Here is a 19,370-nt window from a genome sequence, read left to right on the forward strand (position 1 = left end):
TACGAATAAAATTCAATACGTTTTCCAGTGGTAATAACCGTGAAAAAACGTAGAATAACAAAACACAGCAACTGAATATCATTGTGCTTGGCTGAACCGGATTTGATGCACTAAACAATTGAGTTGTCTGATAATAATGTCTTACAATCCGACCTTCTAGAACAAAGATGATAAGCAGTAGAAGAATCTTTGTCTACGCATGCTCTAATCACGTGGTTTCTATACCGTAAAATATTTGATCAGCATTGTTGCAGCGACCTCGCATGCGGTAAGTTCTATTAGTTTTATTTTAATAAAATATTTGCAATTTATTTTTTCTATTTTTTTAATTTATAAAGAATTCGCAACAATGCACGATCAATTAAATAGTGGTAGAAGAACAAATGCTGCGTTTATATTCTTGGTGCTATTGGTGATTCAATGTGAGTTAACACGTGGTGCAGTCCGACATGGCCGTAGTTCACATCCGGGTAAAGAAGGAAGAAAAGATAAGCACTGGGCTGATATTGATATAAACGAAGCTCATCGCCATGGATTTACGCCTGCGCCTCGATCAGATGAACCGCATCGGGATGTGTGTGAAGAGGATGCGAAGTGTGTACTTCCGGTGCAGTGTCCTGCACATGTGTATGGAGCAGCCAAAGATCGGTGCACTTCTTTAGGTGGACGGAAAGGAGTTTGTTGTACAACTGGGCACAATCACACTGGTAGATTTTCTTTAAAAAATTTTTAAATATTTTTAATTAATTTATTTTTTAAATTAGAAAATCTAGCTAAGAAGGGCAGGCATCATCACAACATCATCAATGACATTGATCCTGATATGTTGGAAGATGTTGCACGACACAGTAGAGTAGACATTGCTGAAATGCACATGCATGAAGCACGTATTCTATCATCGGAGCGCTCCGCCATTTTGCCGATGGGTTCGGCCAGTTACGGTCACTTCCGGAACACAAAGGTTTACAGCATGACTGATTTAATGGATGTTATGAATGTTGCCAATCGTGCGATGGAAATTGCCTTAGCTACAAGAGCATTTAAAGAAAGGTAATTTTTAAATTTTTAAATTTTTATGAGAACTAAACTAATTTGGTGGTGTTATTTTCCTATAGGCAAGGAATTACTAATCAACAACTGAAATGGGGCATGGTTCAACAAGACCTTCGTCCAACTCCTTTAGGATCTGCATGTTCTCCAACTATTGAATGCCCTAGTGTTCCAGAACGTTACAGACGTATTGATGGCACATGCAACAATCTTTTCAACCCAACATGGGGTGCGCCACTTACCCCATACGCTAGACTTTTACCACCAAGTTATCAAGATGGAATCTGGTCACCTAGGGTCTCTGAAGATAAAGGCCAACCTTTAAAATCTCCTAGATTGATTTCTACTACTCTCTTTCCGGATGCAGACTCAACTAACAAAGATTACACCCTTATGCTGATGCAGTTCGGGCAGTTCCTCTCACATGACATAACTCAATCAATAGATTCAAGCTTTGCAAACGGCAGCGCCATCTCGTGTTGTATGGCTGATGGCTCCAAAGAGATGCCGTACGAAATGAGACACTTTGCTTGCATGCCCATTAAAATCCCGAACAAAGATTCTTTCTACTCTGTGTTTAAACAGCGTTGCATGAATTTTGTACGCAGTGTAATGGCGCCCAGAAGCGATTGCACTTTGGGTTATGCACAACAAATGAATAAAATCACTCACTTTTTGGACGCTTCTTCAGTTTATGGGTCTACGCCGGAAACTACTTCAGAGTTGAGAAGTTTCCATCATGGTAAACTTAATATCTTCAAAGATTTTGGAAGGGAGTTGTTACCATTATCCAAGGAACCTGATTCTTGTTTGACCCAAGAGCAGGGATCAGCTTGTTTTGAATCAGGTATGTACTAAAAGTAAAAATATTAATATTTTATTTTTTTATTATTAAATATTTTTTATTTAACTCACAGGTGACACTCGAACCAATCAAATGATCAGCTTGGTAGCAGTTCATTTGATATTCCTGAGAGAACACAACCGCCTCGCTAATGCCCTCTATAAGATCAACCCACATTGGAGTGACGAGAGGATATTCTTGGAAGCACGTCGGATTCTAACAGCAGAAATGCAAGTCGTCACTTATAAGGAATTCCTACCGGCTCTTCTGGGAGAAGGGGCAATGCATGAATTTGACATTGCTCTGCAAATGGGTCATGAATATTCATACGACTACAATCAAAGAATAGAGCCTTCTGTGACGAATGAATTTGCTACAGCAGCGTTCAGAATGGGTCATTCCATGGTCGAAGGATTACTAAAGTAGGATATTATAATAAAATTTTATTTGTTTGAAATCTAAAAAGAAATTTTACAGAATTTATGGAATGGATAAAATGGATGAGATGATTTCCATCCCTGAAACCATGTTCTACCCTGGTAGAATGAGAAAACACTTCTTTTACGATCAGATTTTGAGCACTTTAACCACTGAACCCATTCAACACGTTGATAACTATATATCTGAAGCCGTAAGACCTACGAAAATATTAAAATGTTGTTTATTTTTTAAATTTTTGCGTTTTAGTTAACGAGGTATATGTTCAGAGCTGGTAATCCTTTCGGAGTAGACTTAGCATCATTAAATATCCAACGTGGGCGTGATCATGGTCTACGTTCCTATAATGATTATCGTCAACTCGTAGGACTTCAAGATATAAATATTTCAAAGAGTTTGGACCTGATGTAAGTTAAACTTTAAAATTTTTTTTTATTATTTATATTTTTATTTTTATATTCAGATGGGTCCCAAATTAGAATCTGTTTATGATCATATCGATGACGTTGATTTATGGGTGGGTGGCCTAATCGAACCTAAACATGACGGCGGAATTCTTGGAAATACCTTTAGAGACATCATCGCCGATCAGTTTGTCCGCCTGAAGAAAGGTGACAAGTACTTCTTCGACCATGATCCCAGTGTCAATCCAAGTTATTTCACTCCTCAACAATTGGTCGAACTTCGTAGAGCTTCAATGGCACGTCTCGTGTGTGATAACAGTGATGGTTTCCTGCTTGCTAAGCAAGCACCAAATGCTTTCCGTACACCGGGTGTACCAGGCAATGATTACGCTGATTGCCAAGGTCCAGTTATTCCTAAATTGGATTTAAGTCATTGGCAAGAGTATTTTTGAACGTTGAAAGGTTATAAGATTTAACGAATTGCTGAAATGCTTTTAACGTGTTGTTAATGTTTGTTAAAATTTTATTTATATATATTTCAGGAATCTAGTACAGTTTAAATATATTATGATACATTTTGAATTTTGTATTTTAAGATAATATGTTTTATTCTTGATTTTTTGTTCAAACGCCGACGAAAGAATACTTTGCGAATCCAGCCTATTCTGACAAAGTTCTTTCGAAGGCATAGAATGAAAGTATGAGAATTTAAAATGACGTTCATTGGCAACATTGGTTTGCCATCGCTTTAAGTTGCTTTCTCCAGGTTTTTCTTTACTTAAACAAGCAAATTCACAGCAATACCCTTATATTTTAGAAATTATGGAATAATTTACTTACCAAGTACTTAATAAAACGAAACTTGTCATTGATTATCGAATTTAATGGCGGTTCATTCGCAGCGGAGACATCGCCGAGTTTTACTTGTTCAGAGTCGCTTAGAGAAACATCTTCAGAACTGTGAAATAATCAATACAGTAGGTTTACTAAATTGGTATTACAATCAATTACGGTTTTCCATCGTCAGTTTGATTGTCGTCCATTTGATCTCGCAATCCTTTGAGTAATCGATTCTCGTTTGTTTGCAACAATCGTGCGATGAACCATCTAGCGTCTTCGTTGAGCATCGGATCGTTTTTCAAGCCTACGGCATTGTTCTTCAACGTGTTGTCGTGATGACTACGTTTTCCATGCGCTATTCAAGTTTCCACATTAAATATTATTAAGTGCAAAATTAGATTCAATGGAAGTGGAGAATAAATGAAGCAATTAATATGAATAGTTTCGTCCAATTGTATAAAGTGTACTAATGAATAAAGTATAATTTGCAAACATTGTTGTGAAATGCTTAATAATTGAGTTGTTTACCTCCCCAGCAGGAATGACCATATCTGATGCAGGAACCTGTAATAAAAAATTAAATTGTAATTTTTTAATAGTATGGTATTTTATATTATTGGTATTAATTGTTAATTGGCATGTTGCGTAATCTATAATATAACAATGAATCGGAAAATCTGTTGGTAAGCGCATAACTCAACAACTCCTAGACCAATTCGGTCAATTATTTTTTTTTAATGTTCGTTAAAGTCCAAGGCTGGTTTTTACGGCGAGAAAAATTCGAATTATTGTCGGGAAAACCCTAAAGACAGCCCTTTTCTAAAGGATAAAAGTTGGTATTGAGATTCAATCATAGTTTTAGTTAAATAGTTGAATCCGAGATGGTGGGTTGAAGTGCATTATTAGTAATTCTTTATTTAATTAATTTCTTTAAAATAAAATTGCGAATCTTATTGATTGAATTGACATACACCATGTCTAGAACAAGAGAGTAAAAACGAACTACATTTTTATTAAACACTACCGGGACGAAGTCGCGAACAAAAGCTTTTAATAAAAAATAAACACATTTTAATTTTATAAAATTTAATGAATACATTAATAGTAAATGCAATTTTTGAAGCTTAAATTGTAATATTTTTTACTGCGTGGAAAGTTTTCTAATCTCTGCTAATTGAAACAAAGCGTTGTTGGAAATATGCTGGACTCATATTCACGGCCATAATTGTCTCGTGCAGCGTATGAAAAAGACATCAAAAATAAAATTTGCTTATTAAAATGCGCAAATTTGTGCAGGTGAGTAAAACAAATGTGTGTAAAAAATAAATTATAAAAACTCGTAATAAAAAAATCAGTAATTACGAAGAAAATATCAAAGCCTACATATGCAAGGGCCAGACAGCATAAATTACAATTTGAAAAGGTAACTCCTTTCCTGTAGCCAAGTTTATAATTTTGTAACATTTTAAGTCTCCGCAAGTGTAATGACTATGCACAGACATTTAAATTTAGTTAATTACTTTGATCATCCAGATTTATTTAAATCTCACTCAATGTATAGAAATTAAAGTTTGTGTTAGTTTTGTATTATATTATATGCAATCTGTAAATAGTACTAATGGAGTAATATTTATAAATACCTGAAATGTTTAATTTTATAAAAATAATGTTTTTGTAACAATTTTCGATTCGTTTCCTTCTGCGATTGCTTTTGAAGTGATAAATAAACCATCGCCGGTTTCAATGAAGGAAAAAATATCGCACGTAAATAGGAAATCTGAAATCGGCGTGTGTGATTTTGCGAGTCAGCGGCGGCGGGCGGCTTGCTCTTTACGATTTATTTGCATTTACAAATTACTCGTGTTTGCATCCGCTTTGTGCGCATGCAGCAAGCGCCCACTTCATGTTTGCGTGTACGTAATCGAAGTGAAATCAACACGATAGTACAAATTGTAATTGTGCTATTGATCTCGTTTTCAATCGACCACAGAGCATTTTGTTAAATATAAGCCGAGATTTAGGGCGGTTATCATTCTAGACAAATTGAGTCAATAATCGCGATTATTTTTATAACATGAGATTACATTTTATTTAGACATCAATATAGTATTTTTGTCCAATGTAAATGTATAGATTTGTTAGATGTTATTAGTATGTTTGTTAATCACTCACTCCAAAATTACTGGGTTATTTTTGATGAAAGTTTCCAATATTATAAATTACCAATTAAAATATGATATAGGCTACTATTTATTTCAAAAATAATTTTGAAACGGTTTCAATAGAGATATATTACAAATCGTCAAATAAAAGAATAAATTTAGAATTTAATAGAATACTATTAAAAAGCACTAAAAATTCATGCCTAGTTATTCGTAATTTTTTATTTTTATTTCAAACACGGTAGTTAAAGACCAAAATATTCACATAACTTAATTTTGTAACTGAATATATTTTCAACTAAACATTCCTAAATAACTTTTTTAGTTACCCACTAGTTTGCCCTGAAACTCTTCAAGCTTACTTGCAATGTTTAATCCCTTTTGATGCAAACGTCGCAATTCAAACATACTAAAACTTAATACATATACGAGCACTAAACTGCACTAAATGATGTTTGCTGTGCTTTTGATTTACAAGTTAAGAAGATTATTGAAGCGTTAAATTTCTGAATAAATTTATTCCCCAAAAGCAAATATATACTTATTTCAAATGCATATCTTAATATATATAAATCTCGTGTCACAATGTTTGTCCTCAATGGACTCCTAAACCACTTAACCGATTATAATAAAATTCGCACCCCATGTGCAGTTCGATCCAACTTGAGAGATAGGATAGTTTAAATCTCAAATTATAGTCGCAATTTTAATTTATTGCTAATTATTTGTCTGTTATTATTTGACAGTCACAATTATCTGTTAACTCCAAATGATTTTAACAGGTGTCGATACCTTTCGACTGTTATTATTATTAGTTGACAGATAGAAACTCATTTTGACAATAATTATAAAAGTGAATGAATTTGTAAATTTAGAAATGGAAATTGTGAGTTTTAATAATGGATGTGGCACATATAGCTAAAAAAGTCTTTCGGAAATTTCGAAAATATTCGTGAAAGATAAGTCGGGACAACGTTCGACAGGGCCGCTAGTTTATTATAGAAAATAAACTAATTAACAACTAGGAAACAGGATGATACATCCTGTATATTCCAATGATGATAATTTACTTACTTCACAATCAACCCACTTGCATCCCGTTAACAGAAGTCCATCACAGCTCACTTAGTGCTTTGTGCATTTAAATATAATTATAGTGTCAGTATAAGTTTGTGTTAGTGACTTGTTGCTTGAACCCTTGTTCAGTTAAAGCTCACATTATAACTCAATTAGTTTTGGGTTTAACCCCAGTACAACAAGCAACCAATTACTTTCATGCAACAAAATTAGTCAAATTTATAGTTATACCCAAATAATTTATAATAATTTAATAATAAATAGTAAATTAAAATAAAACTTACCAGAAGCGCTTTCAGCGAAACAGCAAAACACCAAGAGCATTGCCAACTTGACGAGACATCGTCCTGAAGGACTGGGCAGCAACAATTGACTATTCATTCTGCACACTTCTTGCACACTTTTCTTTGAAAATGAGTTAAAGCAATACTTAAATCTAGGTTTTACGAATTTTTAATGTGTATATTTTGTTTGTAATTATCTTGAAGCACAATCTGATCTTTCCTGATACGATGCGGCGTTATCGCGTCGTTACGCCAGATTTGGCATATCGCGGCCATCAGCGGCGGCTTTATAGCAGAGTTCGCTCCACCCACAAGCCGCCTCCGACGCACGCAAGCCGAGCGCAATGCTCTTCTTCTTTTTCCAACAAATTTGCCCGGTTCCATCTGACCCTAGAAAAATACTAAATATATTACACGTTTTAAGTGGGTCTTCAACATGCAAATGACAATTGCAATATGTTTATGCTTTATCATGTGTTAAACTGCGTCAAATCATACTGGGTCTACATATTATATGAAAATTATAGAATTTTATATTAATTTAAAAAAATTATTAGTTTAATAGTAAAAACTCATTGTTTAGATTAAATAGTAATTAATATTTGTTCTTAAATTTATTTAATAATAATAATTTTTTGCAACTTACTGTTGAATGTCATTGAAATAAACATGAAAAGAAACTGCAGTTCATCCAATTGCCCATTCACAGCTGATAACTTCATTCATTTACAGGTCATTTTCACGCTCGTTTGCATTTAAGAGTACGCGTTTCAGTCGTCATTGAGTATCGAAATATCCACGAAATTCTTTGCAAAAAAAGTTCTTTTATGCAGAAAAGTGCGCTGATGCAGATATATGCCTCATATATTCATTTGCATGTCACCTCGAATCAAAGTTACGCGTTCTATAGGGATAGATTATTCAAAAAACAAGAAACATCGAAGTCGACTCCCAAAAGAATCCAAAAATTTTTATTTTGGTTTATTTTAGATTTATTTAGGTATTCTTATTAATGTTGAATGTTAAGATAGTGAAAACATTGACATTCAATTAAATGAAAATCTTGGAATGGGTAATTACACGCTGGAAAATTATACGCGCAGCGAGGAGTAAATTTGTTAAAACTTTGTGCGTTAGTTGAATTTTCACTCGTTGTGTATAGTCATATACGAGTATGTTGCAACAAAACTTTGAGCGCTACGCATTAAATCGCCGGTCTAGTTTTATGCCCTTGGGTACCATCGTTTGTCACTGTGTCCTTTGTTGTTCTGGTCAGGTATTATGACTAGTACCCTGCAAAAAAGCTTCAAAGTATTTTGTGAATATTGTAAACAGGAAACAGGAAACGTCTACAAATTCAACAAAAAAATATATAAACAAAAGTTATAAAATTCAAAAAAATATTTTCAAAATAAATGTTTTAATACATAAATAACTTTTGCCAATATCTGGCCTCGGTGTATTTTTACAGAAACATTACTCAATTTAAGACAGCAATAAAATCTACGCGTCGTAATATCAACTTATCTAACTCTACAGGGGGTTTTAATAACGAATGCGCCATGAGGGAGCATGCGTGGGCGCGCAGGCATCTTTGGCGAGCATAAATCCTCACCGCAATCATCTCCCGGTGCGAGAAAAGCAGACAACGTGCATTGTGTCGTCCTGTTCAACAGGTAGCACCCATTTTCATTCATACCCGCAATATTCGCGCTTGGTTGTAGTCGGTAATTTATGCGAGTGGATCATGTAAACGTTTATATCAGTTATGATGAACGCACGTCAACTTTTCTTATGGTGATAATTTGTATAAATTTATTTTGATTAGGTCTTATATAATTTGACTAAGCCTACACGTAGGTGTAACAAATTGAGATTTATTGAATTATTTTTGGGAATATTATACGTGTATTTACAGTTTCTATTTATTAAAATATTACTTTGGTTTCATGCATATTTGAATAACTTTTATAATTAATGTTAGTACAATTGCGAATGAATAAATTAAATTCATGCAATGTATGCAGAATGGCATTAAGTAATTATACCTTCGTTAGTTGCATACTCGTATATTGAATATTATGGTGAATGTAATTTAAGTTTTTAAATTACGCTGGATTTTTATGTTTGGATTTGAAATCCTAATCTGTAATCAGAGCAGTCTTGACCCTTTGCAAAGACTTTGGGTCACCAAATTTGAACTGCTTGAATATTTTGTATTTTATTTGTGTCTGTGGGTCTAAGTCAACATAAACATGAGATAACAATATAAATAAATGTATAAAAATCAACGCACCGTAAATTCAATATCAGTTGATGCGGCGATATGGCTTTCAACGGTTTCGTTTTGCTGCTAACCGGTTTGTATTTAATAAACAATAATTAAAGCATTTAGAGCCGAAATTAATGATTTTTTAATTCCAGTGATATTCTATATCACAGTGTGCGTATCAAGTTCTAAATTTGATAATGATGGTCCAATAGTCCAAACACCCAACGGTAAAATTCAAGGTGTCCTCAAAAAAGAACAACATGCCACCTATATGCAATTTATGGGTATTCCTTACGCTAAACCCCCAATTGGTAAACGTCGTTTTGCTCCTCCTAAACCCATGACACCTTGGACTGGAACCTGGGTGGCAAACACAACTTATATGTGTATTCAGGTTGATCATTATGACGTCCCTCAAGAAGGTCTTACCACCGGCGATGAAAATTGTTTGTTTTTGAATGTATTCACTCCTGGAAATCAAATCAACCCAGATGCTAATTTGGATGTGATTGTTCACATTCATGGAGGTGGTTTTATGTTTGGTAGCTCTAATGGTTACTCCAAACCGAAACCTTTCATGAACCAAAATATTGTCTTTGTCACTCTTAATTATCGCCTTGGAATTTTCGGTTTCATGAGTTTGGAAGATAAATATCTACCGGGAAATAACGGAATGAAGGATCAAGTCATGGCGTTGAAGTGGGTCCAAGATAATATTAAGTTCTTTGGAGGTAATCCTAACTCGGTAACTATTACTGGATTATCCGCTGGTGGAGCCAGTGTTCATTTCCATGTGCTATCACCATTGTCAAAGGGATTGTTCCATAAAGCAATTTCTGCTAGTGGAAACGTTTTGGATCCGTGGCCAATTCATGAAGCTCCCAGACAGAAAGCCAAACAAGTCGGAAAGGCAGTTGGATGTTTATATGAAGAAAGCAAAGAGTTCCTTACATGCCTAAGAACTAGATCCGCATCACAAATTGTAGAAGTTACCAAAAAGTTTAGAGATTGGTTATATCTGCCATTTTCTCCATTTGGACTTGTTGTTGATAGTCATTCAAATGAACCATTTTTACCTGCGCACCCTTACAAACTTCTTGATGAAGGGAAAATCAATGATGTACCATGGTTAGCTTCGTTGACTACTGGTGAAGGGTTATATCCAGTTGCTCGTAAGTTTATATTGGACTAATTAAAAAAACACTTTTTTATTTTTTTTATTTTATAGAATTGGCTGCACGAAAAGATTATTTCGATGAATTTGCCAATAATTTTGAAAAATACCTTCCTTTATTATTACATTATGAAATGACAGTGCCAAAATCAAAATTAGATGATGTTACAATGAAAATTAAGAAAGAATATTTCAAAGATGAAAAAATTAGCAAAACAACTTACACGGAAATTATCAAAATGGCTTCCGATCGTCTCTTTAACGTTGGAATGGAACAATCTATCCGAATGCATTCTAAAGCAATCAAATCACCAATTTACTTTTATTTGTATGATTATACACCAGAGGAAATTTGGAGTTTTGCGGAATTCTTATTCGGATACAAAGAAAAATATGGTAATTATAATTTACAAATATAATAAATAATTTTTTAAATTGTATTAATTTTATTAATTTAGGTGTGTCCCATGGTGATGATATCTTAATGATGATGGAAGCCCCAAGAAAACCAACTAAAAACGACGCTGCCATTACGAAATTATTAATGGACACGTGGGTATCTTTCGCTAAAAATGGCAAACCTAGTCGTTCTGACTGGACGCCACTTTTTGAAAAATCAAAGGATTCTCTCGATTACTTATACATCGGTAATCCAGATAATATTGAAATGAGGAAGACAAATGATTTTGGTAATAAAGCATTTTGGAATGCGTTGCCTATCATCGAGAATGCGAAACTTTTCAAACGTGAAGCAAAAGTAGAATTATAAAATTAAACGTAGACGCGAACAAATATTGCGCAAAAAGTTATGTGCACATTTTACAAAACATGTAAATAAAGATGTACTTTTATGTCTGCGTTGTATTTTTCCTCAAAATATTTATGTTTGTTTGCATCATGTTTTAAGCAAAAATAATCCACTAATTGTTTTGTAAAACAATGAAATAACTTTTATTCTTAATATGAGAAGAGAAGACTTTTGGACGAAGAAGCCATAGATGTTAAGTGCGAAAATAATTAGATTACGTATAAATAGGTCGTAAATTTGATACCGTCTACCTCGGAATTAATACTTTTTAATAACACAAAGAACCCCGATAGAAATGTAAAAGTTGATAAAAGTTTTTTGTTTACCTTAACACTTTCCTAAGTCCCATATTTTTTAATAACTAGTTTAGGTAAACTTTTATTAGTAAACTAGCTTTTGCCCGCGACTTCGTCCCTGTAGTGTTTAATAAAAATATAATTTGTTTGTACTTTCTTGGTCTAGACATAGTATGTGCCAATTCAATCAATAAGATTCGCAATTTTATTTTAAAGAAATTAATTATATAAAGAATTGCTAATAATGCAATTCAGCGCGCCATCTCAGATTCAACTATTAAACTATAACTATGATGGAATGTCAATGCCAACTTTTATCCTATAGAAAAAGGCGGTCATTAGGGTTTTCCCGGCAATTATTCGAATTTTTCTTGACGTAAAAGCCATCCTTGGACTTTAACGAACATTTTAAAAAAGAATTGGCCAAATTGGTCTAGGCGTTGTTGAGTTATGCACTTACCAACAGATTTTGCGATTCATTTTTATATCATGGACAATAACACAAAATTAGTTTTGCATACTTAATGCAAAAGAACGTAACACACATTCAAACTTAAAGTAATTTAGTACTCTAACTTCTCTGTACATAAGTAATTATACAAGTCAGTGAAGTTGACACCTTGTCTTCCCAAAGGCGACACTCCCCAATTAACAAGGGTAGCTAACAAGAACCCAAAACAATATACAATATCAGAATGAATTTTAATTTGCTTACATCTAATTCTAAATCTTACAATTCTGGAATTATATTTTCTCCTTACTGGATTTGCTACTATAACTTGAAACAATACTCAATAATGTCGTATTATAAACGTGTAATCAGTTTTCATTTGACCCTTTCAAGTATGTCTACGTAAACACCACTTGAACAACTTGTGTGATATAATAAAGTGATAAACATACGATTACGGTATTGGTAGCCTCCTCCAATATTAATAACAAGTATATAAAGACGTCGCAGTCTACAATCAAGTGTTGTCAGTCGTGAACGACAACATCGACGAAATGGTTCTCATGCGTAACATTCCACTGCTTGCCGGTATGTATTAAATATAAATAAACAGTAATTTAAACTATTTTTCAATTGAAATTTAATGTTATCTTGTTTATTTTATAATTCCAGTGATATTGCAATTATTTGTGTATGCTTCAAGTTCAAAGTTTGATTATGAAGGTCCAATAGTACATACAGAAAATGGTAAAATTCAAGGTTTCGTACAGAAACACCCAGATGCAACTTATGTGCAATTCCTTGGTATTCCCTATGCCCAGCCTCCAATCGGAAAACGTCGGTTTTCCCCACCAAAACCAATAAAACCATGGCCTGGTACGTGGATCGCCAACTCAACTTATACCTGTATCCAAGTGGATCATTATGACGAACCTAATGAGGGTCTCACAAAAGGATCTGAAGATTGTTTATATCTTCATGTTTACACTCCTGGAGATGAAATAAAACCAGATGCAAATCTTGACGTTTTGGTTCATATCCATGGAGGTGGATTCATGTTTGGCAGTGCACATTTATATGCGAAACCAAAATTATTCATCAAAAAGAATGTTGTGGTGGTAACACTAAACTATCGTGTTGGAATATTAGGTTTCCTGAGTTTGGAAGACAAGTATCTTCCGGGAAACAATGGAATGAAAGATCAAGTCATGGCTTTGAGGTGGATTAAAGATAATATTCAGTTATTTGGAGGTAACCCTAACTCAGTTACCATTAGTGGGTTGTCCGCGGGTGGGGCCAGCGTTCACTATCATTTGTTATCACCAATGTCTAAAGGATTATTCAATAACGCTATTTCTGCCAGTGGTAATGTTTTGGATCCCTGGACAATTCATGAAGCTCCAAGGCAGAAAGCAAAACAAGTTGGAAAAGCTGTGGGTTGTTTGTATGAAGACAGTAAAGAGTTTCTAGATTGTTTAAGGAGGAGATCTGCATCGGAAATTGTTGAAGTTACAAAACTATTTAGAGATTGGATATATTTACCGTTTTCTCCATTTGGACTTGTGGTGGATAGTGCTTCTGAGGAACCGTTTTTACCCGCACATCCATATAAACTACTTGAAGAAGGAAAGGTTCAGGATATACCATGGTTGGCGTCGTTAACAACCGGGGAAGGGTTATATCCTGTTTCACGTAAGTTAATCTTTGGAGTTATAATTATTCAATGAAGATTCTGATAAAAAAGAATTAAAAACTTTACAGAGTTGCCTGTGCGAAAAGACTACTTTGATCAGCTGTCGAATAATTTAGAAAAATTTCTACCGCCTATGCTGCACTATGAGATGTCCGTGCCACACACAAAAATAAATGAAGTAACAATGAAAATAAAGCAGGAATATCTCAAAGATGCGAAATGCAACCTGGAGTCTTTCACACAAATTATCAAGATGGCTTCTGATCGTCTTTTTAACGTTGGAATGGAACAATCTATCCGAATGCATTCAAAAGCAATCAAATCCCCAGTTTACTTTTATTTATACGACTACACCGCTGAAGATATTTGGACTATTCCTGAACTTCTTTTCGGTTATAAGGAGAAATATGGTAAAAATCTTTTACTGTTTTTGAGATTGTTTTTTATGCTACTGGTCATTATTTTGCAGGTGTTTCCCATGGAGATGATATGCTGATGATCTTTGATCCGCCAATGAAACCGTCTAAACGTGACGAGATTATTACCGAGTTGTTGGTCGATTCGTGGGTAGCATTCGCAAGAACTGGAAAGCCAAGTAGGTCGGACTGGACGCCAATCTCTGGCGATTCATTGGATTACTTATACATCGGTAATCCAGAAAACATCGAAATGAGAAAAACTGACGATTTGGGTAATAAAGATTTCTGGAAACAGCTACCTATTATCGAAAACGAAAAGCTTATCAAGAAAGATGGAAAAGATGAATTATAAATATGAAACATAAATAACTTATGGTGAAAATCTTTTTTTTGTATTTTCATAAAGAGAATTTTCCTTCCTATTATTTATTATAGTCGAGTGTACGTCATCTTGATTTAAAACACTACCTAAATATATTGATTGGAGAAGCGCGGTGTACGCGTAGTTCTGTACTTCATCCATAGATGGCAACTTAATAATGCAAACTTTATAAATCCAGCAGTTTCCTTTGTAGCCTTTCCACAAATCTTATTCAACCATTTGCGCGACCCGTCGTTTCGCTGGGATCCTATCTCCGAAATTTTTAAATAAATTGAAACCTTGACTTTATCATTGAAATGTTTAAAAGGTCAAATAGCAATTATTTTCGAATGTAAAAGAATTAAAAAATAATTAATTATGATTAAAAAAAAAATCTGAAGAAAACACTTTAAAAATTCAAACTACTCCTTTTATGTCCAAAGTTGGAATTTAAAATTTTGTTTTGTAATGAATCACAAATTTTAATATTGGCTTCTAAAAATTACATTTACATTGAGTTTATTTAAATTGTGAATTTCGTGTATTTTTCTTATTAAATTGCAATTATGTATTAAAATAACAATATAATTAAATGTTTTTTGATAATTAACAATAAAAATTTGTGTTATTTAATATCCTGCAAATGCAATTTACACATATTTGGCGGATGCGCCGGATAATTTATTTCCAGTTTTGTTTTAATCATAATTATATTAATTATATTAATAATTATATTAAAACTTAAAATTAACACTGCATAAGAAAATCTTTTATTGCCGTGTTAAAATAACTTTTGATTTAATAGAACTTACGGTTTAGTCTGTCGACGTCTTGAATGTATCTGAAGATCTAGAGGTACCTCAGAAAAAAATCATAATAAATTATAATTAATAACAGTATAATTTTGAATTACACTTTCATAAATACATATGATTAAAAACCTTTGAAATATTTGTCTTTCACAGTTTTCTCCTAAACAAATTAATGTAGAAAAGTGGTCAGCGAAGAATTTGTTCATGAAAATCTATAGTTAACTTAGGAAAACTATTTTATTATATGGCTAAATATATGCAAATATTAATCTGCATAAATTTGTGTCCAATACTGTAAGATCTACCAATTTATTATCTATGTTTAATTATTGTTTACAACAATCTTCAATTTGGTTAAAAAATTGTACTGCTATAGTATAGACTTCTCCACACAGAACATAATACAAATATAAATTTTAATTTCGTTTTTGATCAGCATATGTCTAAATAACTACAAAAAAATAACAACAGAAAATGAATGTCGAAATAGTTTGCTTGTCTAATAATTATTATAACAATTTTATATCAAAAACATTTAAGTGAAGATTATTAATAAGATCTGATGAGGGCCACTTCACAAAGTCGTATTACTTTAGTTGATTACGTCGACATGTGACAGTTAACAAGGGTCGCAAATATGAAACAAATACACCGACGACATCTTGACAACAAATTTCCACAAGTTTCTTAAATTTTCCGTAACGTTTAGGAAACTTGCGTAACTTGCAAAACCAATAAGTCCTTGCTGCCGGTCGCAAAGTTTCGCAAAGACTCAACGTATTCCCGACGCGCACGTAAATGATAATCTTTAATGGACGTACAATCTCACGCAAATCTCATTAAATCGCTGAGATATAATATAGTCACTCGACTATAAAATTATCTTTTTATTGTTTGAATATTATAAATTTAAATGCATTATTTCATCAAACTATGATGATAATAATTGGTAACGGATCATCTATAGTATAAAAAATGAATTGCAAAATCTGTTGGTAAGCGCATAACTCAACCACGCTTAGACCAATTTGGCCAATTCTTTTTTTTAAATGTTTGTTAAAGTCTAACGTTGGTTTTTACGGCGAGAAAAATTCGAATAATTGCCGGGAAAACCCTGAAGACAGCTCTTTTCTATAGGATAAAAGTTGGCATTGAGATTCAATCATAGTTATAGTTAAATAGTTGAATTTGAAATGGCGTGCTGAAGTGCATTATTAGCAATTCTTTATATTATAGATTTCTTTAAAACAAAATTGCGAATCTTATTGATAGAATTGATACATACTATGTCAAAAATAAGAGAATAAAAACGAATTACATTTTTATTAAACACTACTTTGAGAAAAGCTAGTATAATATAAAATATTATCATAAGTACACAAATAAATTGATTTCTGCGCAGTAATTAAATGGGGGTGGAACGAAGTGATGTTTGATTAATGAACTTGCACCGCGTCAAATTTATACCTGCTTGTTATTTAATATTTAATCACCGCTGAATGCAAAAAAGTGCCTGGGGTAATTTCAATATTATTAAATCGGTATTAAAATGTTGAGACGTTACCAAATTAATCGCTGTCGGAATAATTCATTCGGCGCGGTCTGCAGGTCACAATCACACGGGTTTCTTTCACGCCAAAAAGTAACAAAAAACGAGTAGATAGGTATATTAAAAACTCATTTGGCGCGTGTTTTTTATGTGCCTTCATTTTTCTTTTCACTCGTTTGCAAAGCTTTATTATGGCTTTTTCGCTTTATTGTAATGATGCTAAAAATAATTAGTGAAATTGCATGCCCGAGGCGTTTGCAAACGAATATCAATATTTGTTTCGATGTTTCATCGAGCAACCAAACCGCAAGACCTGCCTATTTGTATTTGAACAACGTTTGAAACTCGACACGGGAGTTTTCGCGTTATTTCACTCCGACTTTTGCGTGGATATTAATATGAAAGTTTATTACTTTGAAGCCTAATTAATTTGAGAAATTTTGAAGGATATTAACATCTATAATTTTGATATTAGTTGAGTAAGTCAGTTTAAAATAATATTAATTTTTGGTGGAATATTCCGGATTCTAGAGATGATTGTTGTATTGTTTAGTAGAGCTGCGCCGCGTCAAAGCTCCATTAAGCAATGAAAACGGTGGCAATGCAAAGAGAAATAACATCGCGAGCAATGACGGCCGGCGTCATGAATAATTCCGCCCACGCCCATACAGCCCCTCAGCAGAAATCTGCGACTCCGACAGGCGGCACTCAGAATTCCCGCCGCAGATGCGGAATCTGGATGGCACGCGAGTGATTCTAATATTCTAATACCTGCTAATAGATTTACATAGCATGCATTTTTAATCAAGCGTCTACACTGAGAAGCAGCTGATTTAAAGAGGGGAAAATCTAAATTTGTTTTTGTTGAAAATTCCCAAAGATATTTGGTTTGATGGTCAATTAGTTAATTTAATTGGCGTGTAAAAGGTTGGGTGTTTGCATTATGATGGAATGATTTAATTAAAGTTAGTTTCAAGGAATGTTGCAATTAAAAACGTGTAATGTCAAACATACATCTATAATATAAAATGAATCGCAAAATCTGTTGGTAAGCGCATAACTCAACAACGCCTAGCCCAATTTGGCCAATATTTTTTTTTAAATGTTCGTTAAAGTCCAAGGATGGTTTTTACGGTAAGAAAAATTTCAATAATTGCCGGGAAAACCCTAAAAACAAAGTTGGCATTGAGATTCAATCATAGTTAGAGTTAAAGAGTTGAATCCGAGATGGCGCGCTGAAGTGCAATATTAGCAATTCTTTATATAATTAATTGTTTTTATTTAAATAAAATTGAGAATCTTATTGATAGAATTGGCACATACTACCTATGTCTAGAACAAGAGGGTAAAAACTAATTACATTTTTATTAAACCCTTCCTAAACGAAGTTGCGTTCAAATACTAATTGAAAATAAAAATTCAAAAATTAAAAATACAAAATTCAATTTATTAAACTGAAATAAATTAAATCTAACACATGTGAATATTTTCCATCAATTATCTCATACAACCCCTCATTGGCAGACAAGTTAATTAATATATTATTTACTTTATTATTATTTACGCTATTTACTGCCGCGTATAAAACACTCCGCGAACTTTCCATAGACTATGCGTGCGAAACTCTCGACGTATTCACGTGTAAAAAGCACATCGTTAATCATTCCGCTTGATTGAGTTTTTTTCCTCTTTTTCAATTCGCGCGACTGTGCGCCGTCGCCGAAGAAGTGATTAGAAATCCACGGCATGCGTGCGCGAAATTGAGGAATCGAGCAATTGAATTTCGCCGCCAAGCGACGCATGAAATATGATGTATGAAACGTATTCCCAGACGCACGACAGGAAGTGCGTGGAATGCTTTTTCAGGCAATGGAAACAACTATAATAGAAAAATTATGCAATCAGATTTTGAGGTTGAGTGCTATACTCTAAATTATTCAAAAACAATCTCATAATTTTGAACAATTATGAGATTTTGTGAAATTATTATAAAATTATTGAATTAACTGAAGCTTACAACTGCAAAATATTTTGATGTTTTGGTGAATAATTTATGACCTTGTTATTTCAGTGGCTTTCATTCGCCAATCATAAATCAGCAATAAACTTGTAAACATTTATTTTATTTTATTCTGGGATAAGAATTATTGAAAACACTAGTTTTCCCATTTCCTCATTGGCGTCGACATGGAGTGGTTTATTGGAACATGATTGTATCGCACTTTATTGTTCAGATTGCATTACAAGTTTTACGTTCATCCGATTTTAGCTTTTACGACTTTATACGCAAAACCGCAACGAAAGCACGCGAACATAATGCAATACGCCAATATCAAGATTATGTAGTGGATCGTGTCGTTAGCATTCAATCCTTTCAGTTTTCACTAGCTCAAATCCAAATCCTTGACTGCAAAATAAAAAAATATATACAAAAAA

The 19,370-nt window shown here is 33.4% G+C and overlaps 3 protein-coding genes across 4 annotated transcripts; 2 read left to right on the plus strand and 1 right to left on the minus strand.

Moving 5' to 3' along the window:
* The first annotated feature begins 103 nt into the window (after positions 1-103).
* On the plus strand, positions 104-3,318 carry LOC135800474 (chorion peroxidase-like). The gene is given in 9 exon segments (XM_065313717.1): positions 104-268; positions 339-707; positions 765-1,050; positions 1,116-1,897; positions 1,968-2,316; positions 2,372-2,525; positions 2,582-2,714; positions 2,717-2,739; positions 2,796-3,318. Coding segments are annotated over 8 exon segments (2,478 nt in total). The 5' UTR covers positions 104-268; positions 339-349; the 3' UTR covers positions 3,189-3,318.
* Positions 3,239-7,348, minus strand: CCHa1 (neuropeptide CCHamide 1). 2 transcript variants are annotated; one of them, XM_065313753.1, is made up of 5 exons: positions 7,100-7,348; positions 4,105-4,140; positions 3,748-3,931; positions 3,577-3,694; positions 3,239-3,508 (listed from the first exon to the last, which is right to left on the minus strand). In XM_065313753.1, exons 1-5 carry the CDS (start codon positions 7,194-7,196, stop codon positions 3,485-3,487), a joined length of 459 nt encoding a protein of 152 aa, XP_065169825.1. In that variant the 5' UTR covers positions 7,197-7,348; the 3' UTR covers positions 3,239-3,484. The 2 variants fall into 2 exon arrangements, with proteins under 2 accessions (XP_065169825.1, XP_065169826.1); XM_065313754.1 differs by having other exon boundaries at positions 3,239-3,513.
* Positions 7,349-9,336: 1,988 nt separating this feature from the next.
* On the plus strand, positions 9,337-14,736 carry LOC135800744 (uncharacterized). Its single transcript, XM_065314063.1, has 7 exons — positions 9,337-9,459; positions 9,524-10,543; positions 10,600-10,941; positions 11,004-11,309; positions 12,773-13,792; positions 13,862-14,203; positions 14,263-14,736. The coding sequence occupies exons 1-7, from the start codon at positions 9,426-9,428 to the stop codon at positions 14,562-14,564; spliced, it is 3,366 nt and encodes a 1,121-aa protein (XP_065170135.1). The 5' UTR covers positions 9,337-9,425; the 3' UTR covers positions 14,565-14,736.
* Positions 14,737-19,370: the final 4,634 nt, after the last annotated feature.

This window comes from Atheta coriaria, unplaced genomic scaffold, assembly GCF_025399875.1.
Source record: "Atheta coriaria isolate IRGN ID8LTWV9N9 unplaced genomic scaffold, Caltech_Dcor_3.1 hic_scaffold_10_pilon, whole genome shotgun sequence".
In the NCBI taxonomy this organism is placed as follows: Eukaryota; Metazoa; Arthropoda; class Insecta; order Coleoptera; family Staphylinidae; genus Dalotia; species Dalotia coriaria.